Source organism: Fusarium poae, chromosome 1 (genome assembly GCF_019609905.1).
Source record: "Fusarium poae strain DAOMC 252244 chromosome 1, whole genome shotgun sequence".
In the NCBI taxonomy this organism is placed as follows: domain Eukaryota; kingdom Fungi; phylum Ascomycota; class Sordariomycetes; order Hypocreales; family Nectriaceae; genus Fusarium; species Fusarium poae.
The window spans coordinates 5,849,775-5,876,320 of NC_058399.1; the positions used below are offsets into that span (position 1 = coordinate 5,849,775).

Sequence of the window (26,546 nt, forward strand, 5' to 3'; positions counted from 1 at the left end):
GAGTTAATTTTTAAATGTATACTTTAGGACTTTTATGCCTCAGAAATCATTAAACAATAGTCAAATATTAAATGTATACTTCGGGACTTATGCCTTAGAAACCTTCTGAGTTAAGTCGTTAAAGAATTAAAGTACTATCAGCTGCAGTAAATCACTGCTTCTTAAATATCAAAACCTGGCTGTCAAAATCTCTCTCAAACCGCAGCTGAACGCCAAGGTTCATAAGCGTTGAACCAGAAACAGTCTGGTTGCCATCTAATACATACTTGGCATCTGCATCCAAACCCTGCAGACGGAACCAAGGCCAGGAAAAGTTGATAGTAGCACGAGTTTGGAAAGCAAACAATACAACTTTCTTGCCGTCCTCAGAAATGAACTGTCCAGCTGGATACTTGGTATCCTCAGGAAGGGCCAGTCGGTAGAAATCACCTGTAATGACGATGGGGTTAATCTTTTCAGATAGCTGGATGAGACCCGGAATTTGATCTCTCTCTTCAGCTTCCAGATCACTAGGATCAAGCTCGACACCGAATGATCCACCCATCATGGCAACGTGGGCTCTGAACTTGACGGATGTTGTACGCCCAGTGACTTGGTTGGGGACATGAGAGAGATGAGCGCCCATTGCAGAAGGGGGATAAGCGAGAGAAGTACCAAACTGGATTGCGATGCGCTCGACTGCATCCGTATCGTCAGATGTCCAAATTTGGGGGAACCATTGAAGAACGCCTGGGTCGAACCGACCACCTCCTGATGCGCAACCTTCCCAAAGAACATCAGGGAAACGACTGGTAAGAACTTCAAAAACGTGGTACAAGCCCAACATGTACTTATAGTTGAGTGTCTGATCAGGAGTCTCGTGAATGCCACGGTTGTTATCCCACTTGACATATGAAATTGGTGACTCGCTAAGGATCTTGGAAACAGAGTCGATAACAAACTCTTGGACCTCTGGCAAAGCGAGGTTGAGAACAAGTTGCCAACGAGTTTCAGTTCGGGGATAAGATCCCGAGTGGATAGCCCAGTCAGGATGTTCGTTGTACAGGTCTGACTCTGGATTGACCATCTCTGGCTCGAACCAGATACCAAACTTGAGCGTTTCGGAAGAATTGGCCACTTTAAGCTGGGTCACGTCTTCAACAAGAGGAGTGAGACCTTCGGGGAAGCGAGACTTGTCAGGTTGCCAATCACCAAGACCGAGCCTATCAATCGTTCGAGCGTACTTGTTACCAAACCAGCCGTCATCCATGACAAAGAGTTTGATACCAAGATCTGCAGATTGTTTCGCGATCTTGTAGATAGATGTCTCGTTGATGTCAAATGCCAAGCCCTCCCAGCTGTTTAGGAGAGCAGGTCTAGTCTCTTCAGCGTACTTGCTCTTCATCAAGTGCTTTCTGTAAAGCCGGTGGAACTGTCTCGACATGCCACCGACACCCTTGCTCGAGAAGACAGACACAACTTCGGGTGTGGTAAAGGTTTGACCAGGTTTGAGAGGCCATGAGAAATCAATGGGGTTGATACCGAGAAGAGCACGAGTGAGACCCTGAGAGCTCTTTTCGACGTCTACTGCAAATGAACCGGTGTAGACCAGAGAGAAACCCCAAGCTTCGCCTTGCGATTCAGTAGTGTCTGGGGAAACAAGCGCGAGAAAAGGGTTGTGAAGATGAGAAGAGTACCCGGTTGAACTTTGGAAGCTGCAGTCCTGGTTAGTATGCTTGATCGTCATTCCAGAAGCTTCACTTACCCTTGTGTGCCATAGTCAACCTTGCGACGCACTCGCATGCCCTCACGGGACCAATCACCTCTAATCTCAATAAGATCTAGGTCTTCTTGTCGGAAGTCAACACTCCAACTGGCAACCTTTTTGAGAGTAATAGTTGTGTTTCCTTTGTTGGTGATATTTACGCTTCGCACGATAGCGTCATATTTTGGGAAGATAGAATAGGTCAAGTCCACAGCGATGGAGCTGTAGTTGTCATACATGTGCACAATAAGACTTGAGACATCCTCAGAATCACCAAACGTGGCTGGGAGACCAGGCAATGCAGGTTTTCCCTGCACGAGGTCGTACGACTTGTAGCGAAAATCGGTGACTGTAGTGCCACTGGCTTGTTGGATCTGGAAAGCTGGTAGTCTGAAGTCTCCTCGTCCATGGTCTGGAAACTCGCGTCGGACTCGACCGATGAGATTGACCCAACCTTGGACGGGGCCGACGTCTGCCGTTATGGTATCTCCCGCGACGGGGCCACCATAGTGGTCGTTGATTAGATCACCTGTGGTGTTGTCCACGTGGAAGCGATACGAGACATTTTCTCCATTGAGGGCAAATGAGGTTCCATCAATCTCGATTGCTACAATTGTCAGCGTTGGGACCTCGTGAGATTGAGAAACTTACGACTTGAGCTTTGAGCCAAAGCGGAGAGCGACTGGCCAAGGACTATCGCGGCCGTAGAGATACGCTTGAGTGTGACCATCTTGTCGTCTGTGATCAATTTGCACAGCAATTGAAGAAAGCCAAGAGATAAGTGGAAGACATAAACATTTTAAGTTCTTCTCCTCACTGCGCAAACTTAGATCAGCAAGATCAACTCAAGGTTAAACTCGCCCATAAAGTAACATCATGTGGTGATCCCACATCTTAACGGTGTCTCGGACCGATCATAATTTGGAGAAAACTGGGCATCTTGGAGGAGACGATGAACTTTGCTGGCGTTTGTTTCCCGAATAATGCTCCTTCGAGAAACGATCGACGCTGCTCGTGCGGAGGATCAGCCATTACTCTCCACGTTCGGGACTTTAGCCAGTGGTTGTTATGACGTTGTCCTCAGGCGCACGAATAAGAGTGAGCAATTGGAGAGGGGAAGTGTAACCGTTGCATAATAGAATCTATACAGTCAATGAGATGAGAACAATTGCAGGTAATAATACAGAAGACATGCTTATAGCCGGCTAAAACAGGATGTATAGATGTACTTGTACGGACAAACCTTTCTCCCTTGACAAAATCAGTCATAAAGACTCGTGATTGGTCGACAATCTAACCATAGAGAGTCAATGACAGCTTGTAATCGACTGAGTGCTTTATCACCTAACAAATCTCACGATCTTGGTTATTATTGAAGTTTCAGCCAAAATGAGCTTACAAAACGTCATCCTTCCTCTACAAGACCCATCACAACAATGGGACATACAGATAGAAGCGGGCGTCGTATCGTCCATGAAACCATCTGGCAAACCTTCTCCAAACCCCAGTCTCTTACTCCCCTCTCTCTGTCATCCGCATATCCATCTCGATAAACCATACCTTTTAACCTGCAATCACTCTTCTTCTGACAAACACCCGGACTATTCGGACCTTGTTCCAAAATCAGGAAGCTTTGGCGAAGCCTTGTCCAACACGGCCGAAGCAAAGAAACGTTACACCGCAGACGACCTGTACCTGCGAGGGTCTCAGCTCCTCACCACGAGCTACACACAAGGTGTAACATGTGTTAGAGGCTTTGTTGAACTTGACCATGTCACGCAACTAGAGCCTCTGAAAACAGGGCTTCGGTTGAAGAATGAATTTGAAGGGTTTGTCGATTTGCAGATTTGTGCTTTTGCCCAGGATCCGATCTTCTCAACTGAGCACGGATATGAGAATCGAAATATCCTTATAAAAGCCCTGGAAGAGTTTGGATCGTCGATCGATGCCCTAGGGACCACACTGTATGTGGAAGAGAATGGGGATTTGGAGAAAAAGAACATACAATGGGCTATTCAAACAGCACTGACGTACAACCTGAATCTCGACTTCCATACAGAATTCAACCTCAAGCAAGGTGATGCTATGGAATTGTTCAGTTATACTGTCGACCAACTCGTTGCCAATAACTGGCCTACCTACTCTGGCGCCCCAACCGTCGTTCTCGGACATGCCACAAGACTAACACTAGCGTCTCACAAAGAGCTACGTCAATTTTCTGAAAGACTTCAAAAGACGAAATTACCGGTTCACTTTGTCGGATTGCCTACTAGCGACGTCTTCATGATGGGTCGGCCAATATCTGATGAGTTATCAGAGCAGGACACGCCACTTAGCCGCCAATGTGGCACACTGCATGTACCCAAGATGATCCAAGAATATGGACTGAAGGCGTGTTTGTCTGTAAACAACGTTGGCAATGCATTCACTCCATATGGAACTGGAGACCCTCTTGGGATAGCGAGTTGGGGCGTTGGACTCTTTCACGCGGGTAAGACTGATGATGCAAAACTGCTCTATGAAGCTGTCAGTACTCGTGCGATGGATGCGATTAAACCTTTGGAAGTCAGTCACGAGACAAATAGTCGCGTTGAAGAGAAGAAAAAATTCATGTCTATGATTCTGTTCAAGAATGAGGAGAATATGAATATTAAATCGCCACAAGGGAAGACAATACAAGTGCCCGCTCGACAGCGGCTGTCTGTCAAAGACATTGTCTGGGATCCACCAGAGACAAGACTCAGAAGCATAATTAGATAGCCTTTCTTTCAGTTGAATTGTGTATAAATTAAAACTATATACTGTGAAAATTAAATTAATTGTTATATCCCTAAGCCTTGCACAAAGCTCCATCTGAAGTCTCAACCCAGTATTCTGACCCAACACATGTTGGACAATAGAATAAATGAGTGGGATCCCATTTGTTCTTGGTGGCCAAATGTGTCTGATACAGGCTTCCGTAGAAATCCTGTCGGTAGTCGGGGTCGTTGCGATCACCCTCATTCATGTAAGCTCCAGTGTTGGGAGCCAGCTTCTTGGATGCCACACCCTTCACAAAAGTCACTTCATCATTCGCAGCCTTGCGTTCAGCAGGAGTCGCAGTCTTGGAAATACCCTGACTGGAAACGATGGCGTAGTATGACTTTCTCCAGGCTGGGTTGAGACCACTGGACTCGTCTGCAGCGTCTTTGAAGACCTGGCCTCCAGAGACGAAGAGGATGACGTTGGTGCCGAACTCATCAGGCTTACCGCTAATGACTTCAACAGCATCTCGGACATTGTCGAAGCTCTCGACACTCTCCCGATCAATCAGTCTTGAAGTGAGAACTGAGGTGTCTCCGGTGGGATTATACAATCCCGATTCAGCTTCATAGAAAGACCAGTAGTCAGAGTAAGTCGCCCAGCTCTCACTCATGTATAGCTGGTCCTTGAACTGGCTCAAGGCCTTGCGTACTGGGGCCCAACCGGCTTCAGCTTCTTCACGGGTCTTTCCGATCGCCCAAAATCCATGAGAGTAACCAGATGTTGCGTTGCCAACAAAGACGGTAGGAAAGTTGCGGAACCAGTACCCGTACCCTGAAAACCCAGCATCATTGAGATCAGGAAATTGCTGTAGTAAAACAGATACAGCGTCAAGAAGATCTTTGTTCTTCTCTGTCTTCTCCAGTGGCGCAACCTCAAAGTGGTGGGCTGTGACAGTGTCGACGTTGGGGTGGGCTTTGACGGTGCTGCTTAGAGTGATGGCATAGCCTGGTCCGCCACCACGCATAGCTCGGAAGAGGTCAGCGTTGCGGCAGTGGTTGACGGTCAGGACTTTTCCATCAGCCAGCATCACCTCTGCCTCGAGGATCTGGTCAGCACCGAGACCGTAGTTCCTTGTAGCTGGACCATGACCACCTCCTGATGCCCAACCACCAATTGCACCAGGAGTAATAGAGCCACCGCCAACAACAATGACGTTGTTGGCCTTGGCTACCTTGTAGACATCGCGCCACTGGTAGTTACCATCAATCTTGATAGTACTTCCCGTCCAGCCAGACTTATCACAGCTGCTCTTGGGCTTGAAAGTCTTTCGAAACTCGATCTTGTTCTTGTACTGATGCAACCATAGTTCAAGCCCACCATAGCCGTCGGAGCGGCCAAGAAGATCATGACCAGTACCAGTTACGACCAACCTCAAATTGCGTTCTTGAGCGTAGGACAGGGTATTTCTGATTTGTGACCGCGTAGTAGCATTTACGGCGTAAACGGGGGACGATCCCAGACTGCAGGTAGTGGGCTCTTGGCCAGCGCTGTAGTCCACTGGAGCGCATGTAATGTTATGGGGATAAGGCCTTCCAATTGGGTCTGAAGACTGGAAGTCTTGATCAGACCACATTTTGTTCACATAGGCGCAGTGCTTGAGGTCTTCAGCCGGACCAGGGTAACATGATTGTGCGATAGGCTGCGTCTTGATGAGGCCCCCGTCGACTTTCTCGTCAAACGTTTGCCAATCAGAAGGGGAAGGCCAGCAGCTTTGACCTGGGATCTTTGCAGCATGTCAGCAAGAAGGGCACAGACATATCAGATCAGGTTGAAAACTCTTTCAAAACTTACACATTTACACTGGGGGTCGCGCTTTGACGAATCAATTATGTCCTTGGCCCAAGATCCCGCAGGAAGAAGGGCGAGGAAGGGGAGAAGCACACTGATTTGCATATTGGACAACAAATCAGGATGTCTACTTGCTCTGCGTCAGGAAAAAGAAAATATACGAGTTGTTTTGAGTAGAGAGACTGCAGCTAAGTGGGTGGCCTCTTGATATTAAGTTTTAATCTATCCAGAGCAAGAGCAAGAGTATGTATTCCTTTTTGTATGGGTTACAATGTCAAGGTCATTGTGGGGGCAATTTTGTACAACCCTGTTCACCTTGCGGAAGCCGATATGCGAATCGTGGCAATAACCGATGCTATATTAAGACCCAGATATGGCCTCACTATGATTCTAATCTCGCAGTAGTTAGAGACATCGAGGTAAGTCATCAATGCGATCTAAATGCAAAGAATTACTGTTGGTGGGTGAGGAACCGAGACAATTGAGTTGGCTGCAAGACATGGGAGTCCCCTGCACATCAGCCCCTGCATCCAACGGTCGACTACTCCATATTCAATGTGACCTCGTTTTTCATCTGCGTCTCTGAGCAAATTAAAAACGGCGCCGGTTCGTCAGAAAAGTGAGATGTCATATAGGAGGCCACCAGCGGCGAGTTTTGCGAATTGTTTGCTTCATAATCGGCCCATTATCTAGTCTCGCTGTCTCGGAACTCATCGAGAAAGCGAGACAGAACATGATGTATGCATTCTTTGCGTTGTGAGATCGAGTTGGTGGCTTTGATCAGAAAATAATGCCAAGAGCTTTATTCACTTCTTTTGGATGGGTAAGTGGCCAATGCTGGGAGATGTATCACTTTTCAACATTTGTCAGATGACTAGTAGCCGTGTCTGGACTGAACTCCAGGTAATAGTCTAGTCTATTCGCTTACTTCACCTCGGTAGTGCTTACTTACTCTCTATATTACAATCGCTGGCTTATTCGAGATGTCAAAAAAAACAAAATAAAAAGGTCGTCCTGTCAATTTAACGTGAAACATGGCGTCGTCCGGTTATCGACGCCAAGAACCACTCCAACGGGAGGAACGGGACGGTAACATGCACTGGGCAGGCAACTGTAAATAGATAAATTCAGATAGCCAACCTCAATCATGAAAAAGGGCTCACATCTCCACGGTTGTCCACGTCCGGAGATAGGCTTCCTGAGATGGTTAGTTGCCCGCCGGGGAACAAATTAGCTCTTACTGGGGACTAAGAGGCGAAATCCATTAAATCCTTTCAAGTGGTAAATATGAGCTGTAGAATAAAAATGCTACTTGCCATGTTTGTACCAATAGAGCCGAAACTGACGAGATCTGCATAATGCGAGTGAGCAAACCGTGGACAGTGGGATCCTCTGATTCGTTACAGACCTTGACCAGAATATGGAAAAAGCAAAAAAGACGATGTAACGGCAACTTGTCTCTTCTCTCACTTGTCGCTTCTGTAGGCGAGTTTGCCTCGTTTGCCCACTGTTTGTATTTCTGCGTAGTGCTATTGGACTTTGCCTCTTGTATGCAGTTAGCAAACGACACTTTGTAGCTGAGAATTGACGGGAGTTTGCTTCGCCTAGGCGGACGGGTGCTGGAACCAATACCCGCGAGACCAATGAGTTATCACATGCTTCCAACTTGGCAAACAAGAGACTGATGTTGCAGATGTGATTGTTTTGAGGCCATTCGTAAATGTCAGTGGAATTGCATCAATAGAGACTTCAGCCACTGAGGTAACTCTTACTCGATGCAAGAGCCCGGCCTTTGCCACTCATGTACATTATTCGTTTCTTTGTTCGTTCCTTTAATATACCACTAATGCGATTGGTGCTGTACGTGATACCATGCCACAGACAATATTGCTTTTCTCTGCGGGTTCCTCCATGTTGCAGACCTCAGCCCAGGACCCAACAAGATTTCTATTATTATTATCTATCATAATGCCTCCTGTTCCGTCTGCTATATGAAGAGTTTAATAGTGCTCCAAGTGCCGCCAGGCCGGAAGCCACAATCTGCACGCTCACCGTCAATATGTCTGCACCACAACCAGTCCCAGACGCTCCGCTCTTCGGGGCAGCCCGTACTGTTGACCGCCAGGGACTCGTCGTCATTATATGGGTATGCTTTACTGTCGCTACACTTTTCGTCTCACTACGACTTTACGTCCGATGGAACCAGAACAGACGATTCTTGGCAGATGACTGCTGGATCTTCTTCGCATGGTTGTGTACCTTGACCATGGCCATATTGCAGACTGAGCAGATGGAAGCTCTGTGGTACATGACTCACCTCCAAGCCGGCCGCATCGCATACGAACCGGAAGAGATGCTATCGCAACGCAGCCAGTTGGCGAAATGGCAATTCCCAATTATCAAGATGTTTTGGATCATTCTTTGGTCCGTTAAAGCAAGTTTCTTGGCCATCTTCTGGCGACTGGTACAACCTTTCGTCATCATTCGACGCTTGTGGTACTTCGTCTGCTTCTTTACCGCCTCGGTACTGGTTGTTTGTGTGATTTGCAGTGTATTTACGTGCAATACACCATCCGATTATTTCTACGGCAAGTACACCTCTCTCCTTGGGACTTATATCATCGAACTTGCTCTGACCAACATTGCTTAGGATCTTGCGATTCACCGAAAGAACAATGGCGACAAAACTTCAATGTCATTTTCTCCACCACGGTCGACATTACCTCGGACCTCATGATCATGGCACTCCCGATCGCTGTACTCCCCTCCCTACAACTTGACAGAAAGAAGAAGATAGGGCTGGGGATTGTCTTCTCCCTGGGTGTCATTATTATCACTGTCGCCGTTGTCCGTATGTCCCAAGTCATCGTGAAACGACAGGTCGACCTTGTCGGATTAGCTATCTGGGGTGCTGTCGAAACAGCCACATCTCTTGTCGTCGGCTCACTTCCAGCCCTTAAAGGCCTTCTCAGTCGAAGCATCAAGAAGTACACTACTTCGAGAAGCGGACGATCGGACCCCACAGACTACAGCAGCCAGCCGTCTCACGCTCGACGAGGCGTTGGTTCGTCGATGGCGCCAAAGGACATAACAGGCTCAGACTGCTTTCCATTGGACGATGTTCACAGGAGCGAGCAATTTGATGGAGGAATCTGTGTGCACAAGACTTTTGACCTGGCTACTGAAGTGGATGACAACTCTTCACGGGGAGAAGATGAGGAGCTGGCTATCATTCGAGGGCCTGTGAAACGTTAATGAAGGAGCGTGTACAATAGAGATAAAAAATACAATTTCATATTCTAGTTCAACTTGATCCCTCATCAATTCAATGACGTTGTTTGTATCTTAATGCTGCAACTACATAAACTCTCTCCACTGTCTAACAACTTCATAGAGACTATCATTATGACCAACATTTCCAGGAAACACGACATAGTTCAACCCCGGCCACTTGGATTCAGGCTCATCACATCGCCACATCGGCACTCCAGGTGCAGCTTGGCCGACAATGAGAGCTCGCTTCATCCTCAATCCCTTTGTAGCCATATCGGAAGATGTAATACCTCCCTTTGCAATGATGTAACGCGGCTTCTGCTCCAAGTTCTGAAGGAACGAGACCAATGCTTTGGCTATCGTGGAGCCAATATCCAAGCTCTCCACTTCATCTTTTCCAACAATTAGTTCTCTGCTGGTCATGATGAGTACATCTTGACCGTTTTTGATCTTCTGAGTAGCGAGTTCGATAGCATTTGATACATCTCGCTTGGCTGACTCATCCGACTTGAGGAGTTCTTTGACGTTTAGAGTAATAGTTGTCAGATTGTCTCCCGATTTGGTGACCAAAGAATCCAACTGTGCAGTCGTCTTGGGAACGTATGAGCCTGCTATAATCAGACCACCAACGTCCTTTGACAAACTCAGTTGAGACGCAGAGAGAGGTGGTATAGACGAAATTCCCAATCGTGACGAGACAAAAGCAGCGCCCGTTCTGTAGAGGTATCTCTTTCCCTGCTGCGAAGCCTGCAAGAGCGCACTGATAACCACATCTATATCTTCATCGGCAGCGGCGTTGATAACCAGCACAATGGGAGCCTTTTCTCTCTTTGGAATAGCCATTATCTTTTGGTAAACAGCATCCGGTCCCCCCACTCGAATTGTTTCCAAATCGATTGAGTCGATGTTGCTCTGCGGAATCTGTCCCTTTGACTTTTCCACCACATAATCCCGCAGATTGGAGCTCTTGTAACCAAATGTGGCGTCTTTGGCAAACGGTGTGTCTGCAGCTGGGATAAGATGATCGCCTTCATGGACGTAGTGGATATCGTTGATAGTGTACCGTCCACCTTGGAGGAAGAATGGGCATAAGATCCAAGCATCGAACGCGCCGTTGACGTGCTCTACCGCCTCGGGCTCCAGGGGAAAGTGTCCGCGAAGGATGGAGTCTCCACGCAGGACAATCTCATACGCTAGATCAACTTCCTGTGAAGCGGCCTTGAGGTTCGTACATATCTCGATCATGAGATCTCGAGCTTGAGGAGGGTGGAGGGCGCGTGAGTTTGTCAAGATAAAGAAGCCGTTGCCAGTTCCTACTTGCTTAAACGTTGAAGTAATTGTTGGTACATCCCAGACTGTAAGAATGGTGACATCATGACATGTTTGTGTTCCTGTTGGGTCATCGTCAAGAATAACCAGCACAGGAGCTGGTGATGTTTTGAAATGGATGATTGATCTTGTGTGAGTGCGGAGTTGTTTGTGGGAGGCGGGGACGGGAGGCAGGGCCGATAGGGTTTCAGCCAAGTTGATAACGCCTTCTTGTGCCATTATTCGTAAACAGATGTAATGTTATTTGATATGTGATTCTTTACAGAATATTAAACATCACAACTAGGCCGTTGGTGTTTATAGTGAGAGACAATTGTTGTTTGCCGAACTAGTTTAGGGTAGTCGCTTCTCCACGGGTTCTTAGCCGACACCCGTTAGCCGCCTCTCTCCGATTTCATCGGTCTTTGCTCCTATTGGCCAACATCAAGCCAGTTTGCCAATGGTCATGGTTATTGTCAGTCCTTTCAACGTTTGACAGATGTTGAAAATTGAGGCCATCGCCAGGTCGGCATTAAAGATGAGATGGAGTGTTGAGTGCGATGAGAAATCTCGACGTTTTTAACAGGTTTTGACCGTTGGACTGGCATTGCAGACAGCCCGTTTTTATTCCGACATGGCCGAACAATCCAACAAAATGACTTGAGGAGATTGAGTAAAGACAACGCCCTAGATATCTGCATCGTAGCCCAGAGAAACAGCTAAACTACTCGATCAAGTTGTCGATTTAGACATTGGAATCTGTAGAAGATATTGCATAGACCCTCATTCACATGTGATAACCGTCGACAAGACTCCACAGCCAAGCGTACCATGATCATCTGTAACAGAGAATTGACATGCCATGACTCGTGGTGAGGAGGAGCTCGGACTAATATCGTCTCCGTCCCACCTCCGCATTTCCCCAGCCATTGATCCTTTCTCTATTCGAACTAGCTTGAAGAACGAATGCGCGCGGACTAGATTCCCCGCGTTGTTGGTTTCCACAACTTGGTAATGTTTTTCGTGACTCTTTCAGTGGAACAAGACAGAAGAAAACCATCATGTCGAAGCGTAACGGAAGCATAGGAGTACAAGACTTTGATAGAAATGAGGCAAGTACACTCGAAACCTCTACGCTGTCCAAGGAACTAACAGGAGCTGATAGCATCCCAAACGGGTCGCGATAGCTTCAAACGCGGATCAACCTGTCGCTCACATCTCAAGACACATTAGAGCATGCACAACATGTCGCAAGCACAAGGTAATATATCCTGTTCGATCAACAACCTCATCAATCCTAATACTGGTTAGATAAAATGCTACATGGACGATGCTGGTCCACCGTGTCGAAGATGTCGTGAAAAGAAGCTTAGTAATTGCGCAGTCAGTAAGAATCTGCAGACCATCATTGATGAGAAGACAGAGTAAGTCCATCATCAGATGACCCTTCAGAGTAAACAAGGCTCACAGACTACAGACTATCAGAAGCTATGCTCTCAGATCTCGATCAAATGTACTCAGCAGTCAAGGAGATGCGAAGTCTCATGGGCTTACCCGAACTACCACCCTTGCAAGTCGCCCCGTTGATAAAACGAAAGGAAGGCGCAGGAACACAAACTTCGTCCAACCACACACCCCAGCTTGAAGATAACTACGGCCCTTCGTGTGATAACTCACCCAAGCTCACACCAGAAGATGACAGGTTACCACATGCGCCCATCCATTCTCTTTATACCCTTACACGGATGCGCGCTCTAAGATCACCTGGAAGCGGCAACGATAACTCAGGACAAGTCATCAACGACTTTATATCCCAAGGACTGGTAACTTTGTATGATGCTGAACGATTATTCAGCATATATAAAGACCGGCTGGATGGCTATATCTATTCTATCGGATGTCCCTATAAAACTTTGGACCAGCTCCGTCGCAAGTCTACAATACTATGTGTTGCGACTCTTACCATTGCAGCTCTTCACGATCCAGCAGCTGACAAGGTCTACGGTGTGTGTAATTCCGAGTTACGTCGGTTAACCGAAAAGTCCATGCTCCAACGACAAGGCGACCGAGATTACTTCCGAGCTCTGGCCATTGCATCGTACTGGCTCAGTGACCTTTCTTGGACGTTGTCAGGCCATGCGATACGCAGGGCAGCCGAATGCAACATCCACAACAGTTATAGTTTTGCCATCAAAGACCAATCTGAAGAAGCGATGGACTCTGCGCGTATTTGGTCGATTCTTTACATCTGTGATCAGCACCTCGCGATTTTGTATGACAGGCCAGCAATTATACAGGATGATTGGCTCACACAGGACTGGGAAGGCATATTAAATTGTCCTCTGGCCACGGATCAAGACGAAAGGCTTATGAGTCAAGTTGAGCTGATGGGTATCCTGCGAAATATTCGACGCTTGTTCGGTCCCGACAAGGGAGAGGAAGTACCCAGGCTGTATCTCAGTCAAATAGGACACTACCATCGGCAGCTAGACCAGTGGATCGCGAAGTGGACAGCTAGACTACCAGGTATGGAACACGCTCATATAAATTGGGCTCAACTAATACTTCACAGAGGGACATCCAACAATTGGAGCCTTTCCCCGAAAAGGAGCCCTGTTCCACTTTCATCTCGCACAGCTATATCTCTATTCACACGTCTTCCGCGGACAATCCAACACAATACCAGCACACTTCCTCGATACAGCTTCAATGGCAGTCACGTCAGCATCAGCAATTATCGACATTCTTCTTACCGACCCCGACCTCTCAACAAGTATCGTTGGAATCCCATCTTACCTGTTGTCAATGACGGCGTTCGCAGCCATGTTCTTAGCTAAAGTATCTCATAAATATGGCAATGATCTGTTTAGGCGTGAGCAGGCTCTTGAACAGATCACACGCTTAATCCGTCATTTCCGTTCCCTGTCAATGGGCAAATGGCATCTAGCTAACCTCATGATCCGGGGACTTGAGACAGTGACGAGTTTGCTTACTCCATCAGGCGTTGAAAAGTGTCAGGTCCCGAATCCAGTCCATGCGCTACCGCCAGGGGTTGAAAATGGAAATGGCTTGGGAGATATGTATGCCGCCAACGGAAATGATATCTTCTCGGGTATGGACGGCAACACGATACCGACGTGGGACACTCACTTCGGGTTATCGCCAATATTCGGGTTTGATCCATCTCTCCTTGACGTCGATGGGTATATGCAGTCAATGGCGATCTTTCCAAACACGGAATAAGAGAAGGAATCATGATTTACAATGGTATCCATATCTATGTGTTTAACTATTTCTAATGCTATTATGCCCCCAAACCTTATCGTGACTATCTTACACACCACCCTGGATGCCCCGAGGCCGGTATGCGCTTTCTAGATACTCCAGTTCCTCAGCAGTAAATCTGACCTTCAAAGCCTCAACAGCCTCAATAACTCTCTTTTCAGAGTTCAAGCCCAAGATGGGGTAACATCCCTTCTGTAGCACCCAAGCTGTAGAAACAAGAGCCATGCTGACCCCCTTGTCCATCGCCACCTTTTCCACACGATTCACAATGTCGAGATTGGCATCCGCAAACCATGTATCGGTCTTCTTGTCGTTTTGACTGCGTATTGATTGGTTATCATCCTTGCTGGAAAGAGGCTTGGCGAGGAGACCACGGGCGATGGGACTCCAAGGGATGATACCGACACCAGTAGCTTCGCAAAATGGGATCATTTCGCGCTCTTCCTCCCGGTAGAGAAGATTATAAAAGGGTTGCATTGAGATGAATTTTGTCCAGCCCTTGGACTCGGCGATGTATTGCATGCGAGCGAACTCCCAGGTGTACATGGAAGAGGCTCCGATGTAGCGCACCTTGCCTGACTGAACGACTTCGTGAAGGGCGCGCATGATCTCCTCTGGTGGTGTCTCACGATCCAGTCGGTGAATTTGAAGAACATCTGTAAATGTCAGTAACGTTACAGCAGATGGAGAACAAAGGGCTTACCGATGTAGTCGGTGCCAAGTCTCTCTAGGCACTTATCAACCGCATGAAAGACATGCTTCCTGCTCAAGCCCATCTGGTTTACGAGCGGTCCATCGTTGACACTAGGAGGCCTTGTACCATCATCCATAACAGGGTTGTAGATCTTGGACAGGATGACAACCTTTTGTCGAGGAATATTGAACTTCTTGAGGGCCTTTCCAATGATGGCCTCTGATTCTCCATTGGAGTATGTGTCGGCGGTATCCCAAGTGTTGATACCATTGTCATAAGCAGCTTTGAGAAGCTTCAGACCATCTTCTTCGTCAAGAACCCATGGTGATCCTTGCCATTTACTTGATCCGAAGGACATGCAGCCGAGGATGACCTTTGAGATTTTGAGGCCTGTGTTTCCAAGCCTGATACTGTTAGCGGGAGGTGAGATTGGCAGTTGGTGGGTGGCTTACTTGACGTATTCCATCTTGTCCATATTGATGAATTGTTGTTCCAAGTAACTGTTTGTACGAGTTTGTCTTGTGAATATTCTCACAGATAGATTGCTATTAATACTAGATAACGTTGATCTCTTATTGCCTTTTGGACGACTCCGCTCTACGCTGATATCACCGAGTATCTCCTCTTCCCCGCATCGTGTAATAAGGTGCTGTCCGTGTCGCCATCCGATCGGCCATCGCTCCAATTGGTCAATTGTACATATAAAGTGGATTTCTGTTCGGGACTAAATCCGCCGAAATCGTGGGGAAATAGAAAGCGATCGTTTGGAGTTTGTTGTTTTAAACACCAGAGACCAATATTGCAACCAAGTAACGGCTTACATCCAATTCAAGCCACACTCGCCATGACGCCTAATATCCAAACACTATCTATTCCTTCAGCTACAGTGCAATCGCACGCCTCAAATCTTTTGCAACTCCCAGACAAGACTGTACTTTGTACCTGGTTTGGTGGCTCTCAAGAGGGTCTTCCAGATATCTGCATCTGGCTTTCTCGACTCGAGCCGGGGTCTTCTTCCTGGAGTACCCCGCAGAAGGTGTCTTCTGATGAAAACAGGAGTTGTCAAAACCCTGTCTTATTTAGAGCACCGCATAACGGACAACTATGGTTACTACACACTTCTCAAGATGCTGGTAACCAAGATGGAGCTTATATACTTAAGCGGACATCGTCAGATGAGGGTAAAACATGGTCCGAGGCTAGTCGTTTGCTTCAAGATGCGACGGGTATCTTTATTAGACAACCCGTTGTTATCAACAGCGAAGGTGCTTGGATTCTGCCAGTCTTTTATTGTCGCGCAGAGTCTGGACATAGATGGATCGGAAGTGATGATATTTCCGGCGTTCTCTATTCTCAGGATAACGGAACTACATGGAAAGAGAAGCAAGCGCCTGATAGCGTTGGGTCTGTTCACATGAACATCATCCCACCTGCCTCGGGGCAATCAACATGGGTTGCTTTCTACCGCAGCAGATGGGCAGACAACGTCTACCGCTCAACATCCCAGAACGGAATAGACTGGGAGGAACCGAAAGCAACCTCTCTTCCCAATCCCAATAGTGGCATCTGTGCTGCACGTCTCTCCTCAGGTCATGTTGCACTCGTGTTTAACAGATCTAGCGCATCCGTAGATACGCTCAAACGCAAGGGTCTCTATGATGATATCACTCCTGAAGACGACAAGCGGCCCAACCAGGTTACCAAGTCGGGCAAAGATGCGATTTGGGGAACCCCCAGAAAGACATTGACACTTGGGGTATCACAGGATGAGGGGTTGATTTGGAGGGAGCGTGTGCTCGAGGATGGTGACGGTTTCTGTGGAACAAATAGTTCTTCGGGACAGGAGAACAGGGAATTGAGTTATCCCAGTATTTACATTGAGAAGAAGGGCGATACGGATGTAGCTCATGTGGCGTATACGTGGCATCGACAGCACATCAAATATGTTCGGATAGACGACGTCGATGGATGGGTTCAGTCCAAGTAAGAACTTCGATGTATATACAATAAACAAACTCCATTTAAATTTAAGATGCCACAATTGATGATACAAAATAACTACTATCTTGGTCTATCTAAACTGGGACTATGTTCATGCACTTATGAGGTAGGCTGTTGTCCTCCGGATCAATTCTTGATGACCATCGAGGCAAATCGAAAGCATTCAGTGACTCCGTATCCTGTACTTAATGAATGTCATTTTTACTTACAAAATACGTCGTACATGTTATTGTTATCTTTCTGACGTCCATGTTCGGGGTGTTGGCCGGTTTGGATCTACTTCGCATTGAGCCAATAGGATTTCTGGCCGTGTCGCCAAAACTGTTCCTTAGCACCCCGGTTGGCCTGAAACGATAGGGGCTGATAGGGCATCAACAGCGGCAACAGCTCTGCTGTAAGTCTCCATAGCAATGCCTGGGAACAAAGCCTCTAATATATATCATCTATTGCTGTGACTGAACTATAACGACGACCAATTCACATCAACATCTATTCAGGGATTCATCCACACGAACTACAATCTCAACAAACTTGATAATGACTCAAATAAAAAACAACATTCTCATCACTGGTGGCGGAGGCTTCATCGGCCAAGAGTTGATTGTCTCACTTCTAAAAGAGTTACCGAACGCCAACTTCACTCTGACCGATATCATCAACCCATCTATTCCCAAAGGCGCAGAATCTCAAGTCACTTCGCTCAAAGCGGATTTGACTGACCCTTCATCTGTCAAATCTTTACTATCAAGCCATTTTACTCATGTCTATATCCTCCATGGCTTGATGTCAGGTGGCGCAGAGGCGAATCTAGATCTGGGTCTCAAGATTAATGTGGACTCCGTCCGGACAATTCTTGATGTTTTGAGGACTGAATACCCTGGTACAAAGGTCATCTTCGCTAGCTCCTGTGCTATTTATGGCAAGACAGACTTAGTGACGGAGTTTGGAACCTTGCCTCAGCCTAAAAGCTCTTATGGTATCCAGAAGTTGATGATCGAGCTTCTCATCAACGATTACTCTCGCCGTGGGCTTCTCGATGGTCGTATTGTCAGGTTACCCACCGTTATTGTACGCCCAGGTGCACCTTCAGCCGCTGCGTCCAGCTTTGCGTCAGGTATCGTGCGGGAATCCCTACAGGGTGTGAAGAATATTCTTCCTGTCAGCCGTGACCTTGAACTCTGGGTCTGCAGCCCGGAAACAGTGATCAAGAACCTGATCAAGGTCAAGGATGTCCCCGCGGAGAAGTTTGGTACTTCCAGAATTGTGAATTTCCCCGGCATCACTGTCACAGTGCAGGAGATTCTCGATGCGTTGAGAGAAGTTGGTGGTCAAGAAGTCTTGGGTCAGATCGAGGAAAAGAATGATTCTGCCATTGAAGCGATTGTGGCCAGTTGGCCAGCAAGATTTGATGTTTCCAGGGCATATGGACTTGGGCTGGATGCCGACGGGACTGTGTTAGATGCTGTCAAGGCGTTCAAAGCAAAGATGGCCATGGCTTGATTAGACAGAAAATGTCGATATTAAATCTCCACGATTCATTTTAGTGACTCACTTCCTCTAAATGTTTCAAGTGTGCACCACAGCCAGATCATAGTCATGAAAACCAAGAGAATTTGCTTACTCGAGACCTCACTATCGTAAGACTATCATTATGCCGCTATTTGACGGTCAAATTTGTTGACGACATGCAAAACCTCGAATGCATCTCAAATTTCGGTAGTAATGCATATGGAACTGTGTGTCGGAGTACCGAAGTATATAATAACTAATCCATAGTCTCAGAAACTGTATTCTAACACAGATAGCTATGTCTATCGCTAATGCAATCGTATCTACGATATAACGCTCAAAGCTTTGATAGTAACCGCGCCGACGTATCCATCGATCCATTACTCACCACCAAATGATCCACATCCAGTGAATTGATCAAGCTAGGCTTGGCCTGACTCAACGAAGTGATACCGCAAAGACGCATCGAAGTCTCGAGCTCATCTTTCAGAACTAGTGATAGTCAGCAAGCTGCTCTAATGTAGTAAAAGAGTACATACTTTGACACAGATGTTCAGCGCCGTCTTGGCCGTGAACAAGAGAGTATAAGAACGGACGTCCGATTCCGACAGCAGTAGCTCCAAGGCAGATAGCCTTGAGAATATCGGAACCTCGCTCGAAACCCCCGTCGATATAGATTTCGAGCTTGTCGAACACCTCGGGACAATTCTTCCTCAACTCGAGCAAGACCAGGATACTCGCTTGGGCGCTGGATACGAGTTACTTTTGCCCAGACAAGAATTCAGAGTGGCTTACCCGTCAAGTGATCTCCCGCCGTGGTTACTTAGAAGGATACCTTCTACTCCATATTCAGCGGCCTGAACGACATCTTCTGCCGTCTGAACACCCTTGAGGACAATTGGTAAGCCTCCACTCGCTTCACGAATCCATCCCAAGTCATCCCACGAAAGGGACTTGTCAATATACTGAGCCATAAGACGGCCGAATCCGCTTCCCTTCTTATCCTTATTGCTTTCGCCGCCACTGATCGCTGACCTGACTGTTTGCTCTTGTGCTGCTCTCTCATCGGCCTCTCGTTTACCTGGAACAGGCGCGTCAACTGTGACAAAGATGGCCTTGATACCAAGATCACTGACATTCCTTAACAACTCGACAGTCTTTGAATGATCTGAGTTGACATAAAGCTGGAAGAAAAATGGTTGTGATGATGGAACTGCTTTAACGATAGACTTTAAGGAGAAGGATGCGTTGCTCGATATGCATTGGATGATACCCTCGTTGGCAGCAGCACGGCTTAGTGCCAGTTCCCCGTCAGGGTGTGCAAGCCGAGCCATGGCAGCAGGAGATATGAAGAAAGGCGCGTTGCTATCGAGGCCGAGGATGCTTGTCTTGAAGTCGATGTTCGAGACGTTCCTCAGGATTCGGGGCCTAATCATGAGTCTCCGGACCAATTCTTTGTTCTTGCCATGGGTGATGAGATCTGTGGCGGCCGAAGAGTAGAAAGCCCATGTTTTAGCAGACAGATTATCTCTGGCTGCCTCTTCAAAGTCCCTGGCACTGAGAATTGAGTCGAGAGGAGGGATTGTTTTTGTCTTTTGTGTTGTTGGGAATTCGTTTGACTGCGTTGGTGATGTTGGGGGTGGCACGGGATCAATCTCGAGTATCTTGGATTCTGTTTGGAGAGTTGAGGCAGAGGATTCGAGAAATCCAATCAATTTCTCAGTGGGTAGATCTTCGATAATGTCGGGCGCGTGAACGCCGTTGTAGATATCTGTGGCATCGGAGCCAGCTGAGTTCAATAAGACTGCCCATGATGATTAGTCTCCAGAAGTACGAAAGCGCCTCATGACCTACCATCTGGGCCACCTGGATGCTGATTAATGAAATGTGTAATATCCCAAACTTTGGAATGAACAGCAATCCAACAATCGCCAGCAGTATTGTGCTGCTTGATCTCTGCCAAGGATACAATTCTTGTCTCCATTGAAGTCTCCATGATGGTCAATTCGACTATATTTGCTTGTCCGATAACACAATGATCAAAGTTGGAGAAAACAAACAAACACACAAGTTATCGTCTCAAGCTAAGCTGAGCTCGAAAATAAGCTAATCTCGGAAGCTGAATTTGACCCCAGGTTCCGGATGTCGTTGGCCTGTTTTGCCCCCAGATGGACCGAGTCTCGCGCTGAAGTCACGGAGAGCTCTCCTATTTGTCAGTTTGTCTCTCTCGGCTTTGACCCCGGATTTCCGCTCGCCTCCCCTCAGAATTAAGAACTTTGGAGATAGAGCGGGGGTTTGTTACATACAATCTCTACAGTCACGGTTAAAAGCAGCATCTTGATCTAACATCTAGCTAGAGCAAACACTAAATCTCAAATCATCAAGTTATCAGAATGGAACGCAGTACAATTCAAGCCAAGTCAAAGCCTCTCCCTCCTGGAGTCTATACACCGGTCGTCACGCTCTACAAAGCAGATGACCCCAGTCAACAGGTAGACTATGAATCTATGCACACACAGTGCCAGGCTCTGATCAAGGCTGGTATGCATGGTCTCGTCTACCTAGGAACCAATGGTGAACTAGTCCTCCTCTCTCGAGAAGAGCGAAAGGCCATCATCAAGACCGCTGCTCAGGCTGCAGCTGCAGTAAGCGGACCAGATTACCCAATCGTAGCTGGTATCTCAGCACAGTCTACTCAAGAGTCAATCCAGAACGCCAAAGATGCAGCTGAAGCCGGTGCTAACTTTGGTCTGCTTCTCCCTCCAAGTTACTGGGCCAAGGCACTCCCCAGTCCTGCCATAGTCACCTACTTCAAGGAGGTGGCGGCTGCTTCGCCGATCCCTATCGTTATCTACAACTTCCCAGCAGTTACATCAGGGATTGATCTGGACACCGATCAACTGGCCACACTAGCAGCTGAGCCAAATATTGTGGCGGTCAAGCTTACATGTGGAAACGTCGGCAAAGTCACTAGATTAACCGCTCTCTTCTCCCACGAACAATTCGGAGTATACGGCGGAAGCAGCGATTATCTCGTGCCCACCCTCAGCGGTGGCGGAAGTGGCTGCGTGACAGGTATGGGAAACATTTTCCCTGCCAGTACAGCAGGAGTGTACGACTTGTGGAAAGCCGGAAAGAATGACGAGGCGAACAAGCTTCAGGGTCTGGTGGCTCATGCGGAGTGGGCTTGTAAGAAGGGGATTGCCAACACGAAATATGGAGCATGGCACTTCTTTGGTCGGGGGATCGGTGTCGATAATGAGACATCCTGGCATATGAGGAGACCATACCAACCCCTGGATGATAAGGCAAAGGACTGGACTGTCAAGACGCTTAGTGTACTTGCTGATACTGAGAAACAAAGGAGACAATAAGTAGGCAACAGTGATTTGATAACAAAACCTCCGCATTTTACACACTAATGGTCCATGGGGGTAAAGTCATTGTAAACCTACCTATCGCGACGTCTGTAATAGAATTGACCAAATGTATTCGCGTTCACGATCTTGTCCGGTCTTGAGATAGACTTGGCACAGTGATGGATCCTGAAAGTCATGGCTTAGGATTACTTGCCTATCTTGCCGCATGCTAAGACTGTATTGCATCCATCGGAGCATCTCAATTATCACCATGAAATCCGGCCATATGTCCGTTCATGATAATATTATCATGATGCACACTTACAACCATATTGCAATGTCACCAGTAGAACAATAACTGACGATGAGTTGTTCGGTCATCGATCCTACTGGTCAGTTCCCTCCATGGAGGTACCATGACTCAATGCTGAAGCATATTCCCCTAGTGCAGAACAAGCTTCCCTGGTCCTGGATAATCCTTCCCCAGATTCGTTACCCCATACCCCGCACACACCAAGTGGTTCTTGTCCAACTTTCTGGATCCCATAAATTAACATCTTGATACCCCAGACTTTCATTCTCATCTACCCCAGGGACTCAGCTTCCATCAACACTTAAACAAAGAGTCAAAACGAACCTGCTCAAATGGCTCCACGAAGCAATTCACTTTCTGACCAGAAAGACATTGAGGCTGTCCACCTCGACAGTGTCAATACGGCCAACACCAGCAATGGTTTGTCAGCTGAAGACTTGGAGTTTGTCGCCAACTTCCCCGAGGATAAGAAGAAGAAGGTTTTGGCAAAGATCGATGTATGTTTCGCAATCAGGTTCATCGATATCTAGAAGCTGACACCTGCAGTGGCGGTTAATGCCCATGCTGGCTATTCTGTACCTTGTCACATACATCGACAAGGCCAATATCGGAAACGCAAAGATCGAAGGAATGTTGCCAGATCTTAAGATGACTGGAGAGCAATACAACATTGCTCTATCCATCTACTTTATTCCTTGTGAGTTGAACTGGAGCTTGCTCGTATTCAGTAAATGCTAACACAACCAGACATTTTGGCCGAGGTTCCTAGCAACATGATCCTTAACAAGTTTGCCAAACCTTCTCAATATATGGCCACCATTATGTTCATCTGGGGTATCGTTGTGGTCTGTACTGGCCTGATTCACAACTTTGGCCAACTTTGTGCGATTAGAATCCTTCTTGGTCTTTTTGAGTAAGCAAATGGATTCACATTGGTGTTTGTCAACTAACAACCCAGGGCTGGTTTCTTCCCTGGCGCTATCCTTATCATTTCGAAATGGTACCTCCCACACGAGACGCAACAACGAGTCGCCCTCCTATACACTTCGGCAGCCACTGGTGGTGCTTTCTCCGGACTATTCGCCTACGCAATTGCCAAGATGGACGGCATCGGCGGTCAATCAGGCTGGAGGTGGATCTTCTTCATTGAGGGTATCTTCACAGTCATCATGTCCTTCGTCACATACTTCTTCCTCATCGATTCGCCCACGCTTTCATATTGGCTTACCGACGAGGAGAAACGATATCTCACACTCCGCCAAGCTTCCAGGAGAGTTACCAACTCAAGCGAATACCGAGAAAAGACATTCGACAAGGGCGCTTTGTTCTCTGTTGTCAAGGATTGGAAGATTTACCTTCTGACAATTATGTCCTGGTCCAATGCTGCTCCCAACTATGGTCTCAAGTTTTCTATGCCTTCCATCACCAAGGGTATGGGTTTCTCGTCTAGCAACGCCCAGCTTATGACTATCCCTCCTTACATGTGTGGAGCTATTTCTTCATATCTCATTGCGCGAACTGCTGATCGCTACAAATGGAGAATGCCATTCATCCTGGGACCGCAACTGTGCATCATAATCGCGTTCTCAATTTTGATGACCAAGGCAGAGTTTATCACAGAGAACCTCGGAGTCTGCTACTTTGCAGTTTGTCTTGCTTGTTCAGGCATGTATCCTATTCTACCCGGTGTCAGCGCCTGGAATATCGACAACACCCTCAACTCGACGAGGCGAGCCATCAGCATCGCATATTTGGCATGCGCAGGTACTATTGGTGGAATTTATGGAAGCTACATCTACATCGAGAGCGAGAAGCCAAAGTACACCACCGGATATGGAGCCTCTTTGGGATTTGCCGTGGCTGGTATTATAGCAGCGGTTTCCCTTGAGTCGGCCTTGGTCTTGATTAACAAGAAGCGAGCCAAGATGAGCGAGACTGAGATTCGAAGCAAGTACACGAATGATGAGCTTGAGGATATGGGTGAACATAGCCCACTTTATCGATACAAGCTGTAGTGGAAGGCTATTACACAGGATGGCCCTGACGATAACGAATTTGTATAGTGTTATTGAGTTTAATGATGAAAGGAAATAATGAATTTGTTCCTATGCTTGTAATCCATCTGAAGGAGTGCGTGCGGTTTTGTTATGTCTTGGCTGAACCCTAAACAAGATATGAAGCAGAGAACCAAAATACGAGGAAACCTAACTGCACGCCTCGTCACAAAGCGTGATAAACCCCTGCAGTGTTAGAACCAACTCGGCCAACGCGAAGAAGGTTACTTACCAGGTCCTTTCCGGGATGGTCCTTGCAGTCGCTTGTCAGAGGGAAATATCGCTGAACAGACCATAGAAAGCTAACTGGGCTGTTATTGAAAACAAACTTCGCATGAGGTGCTTCTTCACGATAGATGGCAAGATTGTCTGTGAAATAGTCAGTTGCTCAATATCGCCGAATTCCAGTAGATAGTAGCGTTAATTACCTTCGAATAGGCCTGTAAGCTCTGAAATGTTGGATCCACGGATTCCGAATCCAACGCCCGCGGCGTGCCAGTCAACACCTTGAACATTCTCGGCGAATTCAGATCCATTGATCTCAGGACCTCGCCATATTCCTTTGTATGGGTCAGCAAGTCCATTGGCCAGTCTTTCAGAATTATTTCTAAGTTCACACCTCGAACATTGTATCCTGCCTCTCGCATTTCACGCATATGGTCCTCAATTTGTTTCTCCGTCAAAACAGGGTCAGCACCTTGCTCTTTAACATACTTGTGTCGACCAGGGAGTCCTCTGGGATTTATAGTCAGATGAGAAATACTAGTTTTCCATCAGTGATAGAGTAGACTCACGTGTAGACGACATTGACCTCACCACAACCATGTGCAGCAAAGACGACGTTGGAGATGGCCGCAATTGTTAGTAGAATCTTTGAGCAGAACATGTTGTGTTAATGACGATTAGTGAAATTAAAGCTTGGCAATAGCAGGAAGTGTTATAAATCTATGTGTTCCATCTGAGATTTATATGTTGTATAAGGCTGACAGCTTAACAACATCCAATGACGGATTGCAGAGACAAACTGTTGGAATCACGAAGCCAATTTCAACAGAAATAGCATTGAATCATATCCAATCCTACCTTGACTAGTATCCTGTATAGCTCTTCCTGATGGAAACTACGATTACTCAATTCTCCAAATGTGCGACAATAACTGCGTTTAGCTGAGGCGAATCAATGAACACAGCTTTATTTAAATAAACGAGACGATGGTCAAAGAAGAGCCTTTCTTCATCAAGGTTCGTGTCTATCGGCAGCCGCAGCCTCCGATACCGACGTGAGTGGCGTATGATCGACGTCTAAGCTTTAGACTAAGTTCAATCTCGACCTGTTGTATTTTCTATCCTTATCGCGTGACCGGCTAACGGGCTTTAGTAATGATTCATACGCGAATGCAAACTCTAATAGCTAGGCGTATAAAGTCACAACCCGCGACTGATATGCATGTCAACAAATCAGTGAGTGATTCACCCTTGAGAGTCGCAGTGACAATGTCTGAACTCAAACCCATCACGGTATATGTTCACAGTAAGAAGTTACTTTTTAGTGAATATGGATATCAAGTCTAATTCATTAGCTAGGTGCTGGACCCAACCCTTTCAAGGTAATTATCGTGCTGGAAGAACTTTCTGTCCCGTACACGAAGGTGCGTCACAGTTTCGAGTCCATACAAATCAAATGACTCACTCATTACTAGATTGTTGTCGATGACCCGAAAGAGGATTGGTTTGTTGCAATCAATCCTAATGGTAGAGTACCCGCTATCAAAGACCCAAACAGCAACATCGTCCTCTGGGAGTCTGGAGCCATTATGGAATATCTTGTTGAGACCTACGACGTTGACAAAAGGTTGTGCGGTGCAAGCCCTGCGAGCAAATGGGAGATCAAGCAGTACCTACACTTCCAAATGTCTGGTCAGGTATATTTCCCACCCTGCAATGTCTAATTTCCATGGTCGTTGACACGCCTTAAGGGCCCTTATTATGGCCAAGCTATGTGGTTCCACAAATGTCCTCAAGACATCCCTATTGCGAAAGAACGCTATGTAAACGAGATAATCCGAGTTATCAGTGTTCTCGACAACATCCTGGAAGGCAAGAAATATCTTGTTGATGACAAACTGTCAGTGCTGACGTTAGTGGATAAATCTACCAGTGAGGCTAATGGACGCATCGAACAGTACGTACGCCGACATAGCATTTGTGCCATGGAATCGAGTTGTTAGCCAACATCCTTTATTTGAAACATCTTTATGGAAGGGACGTGATGTCGATCACAGGTACCCTAGCTTTTCAGCTTGGCATGAACGACTCAACAACCTTTCATCTGTAAGGACTGCCTACGAATAGTTATGACATCCAAGCCTTCACCGTTGCAGTTTTCCGAAATTTGTATGCTTGGATATTTATTC

At 46.9% G+C, this 26,546-nt stretch overlaps 15 protein-coding genes across 15 annotated transcripts; 9 read left to right on the forward strand and 6 right to left on the reverse strand.

Moving 5' to 3' along the window:
* Positions 1-151: 151 nt before the first annotated feature.
* AGL2_2 (Alpha-glucosidase 2) lies at positions 152-2,474 on the reverse strand (the record flags this gene model as incomplete). The annotated part of the gene is made up of 3 exons (XM_044846490.1): positions 152-1,694; positions 1,745-2,351; positions 2,396-2,474. The coding sequence occupies 3 exons, from the start codon at positions 2,472-2,474 to the stop codon at positions 152-154; spliced, it is 2,229 nt and encodes a 742-aa protein (XP_044712406.1).
* Positions 2,475-3,133: 659 nt separating this feature from the next.
* On the forward strand, positions 3,134-4,504 carry FPOAC1_001903 (uncharacterized protein; the record flags this gene model as incomplete). Its single annotated transcript, XM_044846491.1, has 1 exon — positions 3,134-4,504. The coding sequence occupies one exon, from the start codon at positions 3,134-3,136 to the stop codon at positions 4,502-4,504; it is 1,371 nt and encodes a 456-aa protein (XP_044712407.1).
* A 70-nt stretch (positions 4,505-4,574) lies between these two features.
* On the reverse strand, positions 4,575-6,442 carry HPM9 (FAD-linked oxidoreductase hmp9; the record flags this gene model as incomplete). Its single annotated transcript, XM_044846492.1, has 2 exons — positions 4,575-6,272; positions 6,341-6,442. 2 exons carry the CDS (start codon positions 6,440-6,442, stop codon positions 4,575-4,577), a joined length of 1,800 nt encoding a protein of 599 aa, XP_044712408.1.
* Positions 6,443-8,396: 1,954 nt separating this feature from the next.
* FPOAC1_001905 (uncharacterized protein) lies at positions 8,397-8,987 on the forward strand (the record flags this gene model as incomplete). The annotated part of the gene is made up of 1 exon (XM_044846493.1): positions 8,397-8,987. One exon carries the CDS (start codon positions 8,397-8,399, stop codon positions 8,985-8,987), a length of 591 nt encoding a protein of 196 aa, XP_044712409.1.
* Positions 8,988-9,076: 89 nt separating this feature from the next.
* FPOAC1_001906 (uncharacterized protein) lies at positions 9,077-9,592 on the forward strand (the record flags this gene model as incomplete). Its single annotated transcript, XM_044846494.1, has 1 exon — positions 9,077-9,592. The coding sequence occupies one exon, from the start codon at positions 9,077-9,079 to the stop codon at positions 9,590-9,592; it is 516 nt and encodes a 171-aa protein (XP_044712410.1).
* A 102-nt stretch (positions 9,593-9,694) lies between these two features.
* Positions 9,695-11,158, reverse strand: FPOAC1_001907 (uncharacterized protein; the record flags this gene model as incomplete). Its single annotated transcript, XM_044846495.1, has 1 exon — positions 9,695-11,158. The coding sequence occupies one exon, from the start codon at positions 11,156-11,158 to the stop codon at positions 9,695-9,697; it is 1,464 nt and encodes a 487-aa protein (XP_044712411.1).
* A 1,250-nt stretch (positions 11,159-12,408) lies between these two features.
* FPOAC1_001908 (uncharacterized protein) lies at positions 12,409-14,161 on the forward strand (the record flags this gene model as incomplete). The annotated part of the gene is made up of 2 exons (XM_044846496.1): positions 12,409-13,444; positions 13,491-14,161. 2 exons carry the CDS (start codon positions 12,409-12,411, stop codon positions 14,159-14,161), a joined length of 1,707 nt encoding a protein of 568 aa, XP_044712412.1.
* Positions 14,162-14,251: 90 nt separating this feature from the next.
* FPOAC1_001909 (uncharacterized protein) lies at positions 14,252-15,372 on the reverse strand (the record flags this gene model as incomplete). Its single annotated transcript, XM_044846497.1, has 3 exons — positions 14,252-14,859; positions 14,907-15,301; positions 15,350-15,372. 3 exons carry the CDS (start codon positions 15,370-15,372, stop codon positions 14,252-14,254), a joined length of 1,026 nt encoding a protein of 341 aa, XP_044712413.1.
* Positions 15,373-15,741: 369 nt separating this feature from the next.
* On the forward strand, positions 15,742-16,884 carry FPOAC1_001910 (uncharacterized protein; the record flags this gene model as incomplete). Its single annotated transcript, XM_044846498.1, has 1 exon — positions 15,742-16,884. The coding sequence occupies one exon, from the start codon at positions 15,742-15,744 to the stop codon at positions 16,882-16,884; it is 1,143 nt and encodes a 380-aa protein (XP_044712414.1).
* Positions 16,885-17,435: 551 nt separating this feature from the next.
* Positions 17,436-18,398, forward strand: FPOAC1_001911 (uncharacterized protein; the record flags this gene model as incomplete). The annotated part of the gene is made up of 1 exon (XM_044846499.1): positions 17,436-18,398. The coding sequence occupies one exon, from the start codon at positions 17,436-17,438 to the stop codon at positions 18,396-18,398; it is 963 nt and encodes a 320-aa protein (XP_044712415.1).
* Positions 18,399-18,744: 346 nt separating this feature from the next.
* Positions 18,745-20,403, reverse strand: FPOAC1_001912 (uncharacterized protein; the record flags this gene model as incomplete). The annotated part of the gene is made up of 5 exons (XM_044846500.1): positions 18,745-18,750; positions 18,796-18,899; positions 18,947-19,155; positions 19,203-20,211; positions 20,262-20,403. The coding sequence occupies 5 exons, from the start codon at positions 20,401-20,403 to the stop codon at positions 18,745-18,747; spliced, it is 1,470 nt and encodes a 489-aa protein (XP_044712416.1).
* Positions 20,404-20,800: 397 nt separating this feature from the next.
* Positions 20,801-21,781, forward strand: FPOAC1_001913 (uncharacterized protein; the record flags this gene model as incomplete). The annotated part of the gene is made up of 1 exon (XM_044846501.1): positions 20,801-21,781. The coding sequence occupies one exon, from the start codon at positions 20,801-20,803 to the stop codon at positions 21,779-21,781; it is 981 nt and encodes a 326-aa protein (XP_044712417.1).
* Positions 21,782-22,411: 630 nt separating this feature from the next.
* Positions 22,412-24,094, forward strand: FPOAC1_001914 (uncharacterized protein; the record flags this gene model as incomplete). The annotated part of the gene is made up of 4 exons (XM_044846502.1): positions 22,412-22,576; positions 22,626-22,776; positions 22,827-22,992; positions 23,038-24,094. 4 exons carry the CDS (start codon positions 22,412-22,414, stop codon positions 24,092-24,094), a joined length of 1,539 nt encoding a protein of 512 aa, XP_044712418.1.
* Positions 24,095-24,283: 189 nt separating this feature from the next.
* FPOAC1_001915 (uncharacterized protein) lies at positions 24,284-25,019 on the reverse strand (the record flags this gene model as incomplete). The annotated part of the gene is made up of 5 exons (XM_044846503.1): positions 24,284-24,319; positions 24,366-24,502; positions 24,562-24,693; positions 24,753-24,868; positions 24,928-25,019. The coding sequence occupies 5 exons, from the start codon at positions 25,017-25,019 to the stop codon at positions 24,284-24,286; spliced, it is 513 nt and encodes a 170-aa protein (XP_044712419.1).
* A 607-nt stretch (positions 25,020-25,626) lies between these two features.
* Positions 25,627-26,484, forward strand: FPOAC1_001916 (uncharacterized protein; the record flags this gene model as incomplete). The annotated part of the gene is made up of 5 exons (XM_044846504.1): positions 25,627-25,663; positions 25,717-25,781; positions 25,833-26,054; positions 26,109-26,314; positions 26,415-26,484. 5 exons carry the CDS (start codon positions 25,627-25,629, stop codon positions 26,482-26,484), a joined length of 600 nt encoding a protein of 199 aa, XP_044712420.1.
* Positions 26,485-26,546: the final 62 nt, after the last annotated feature.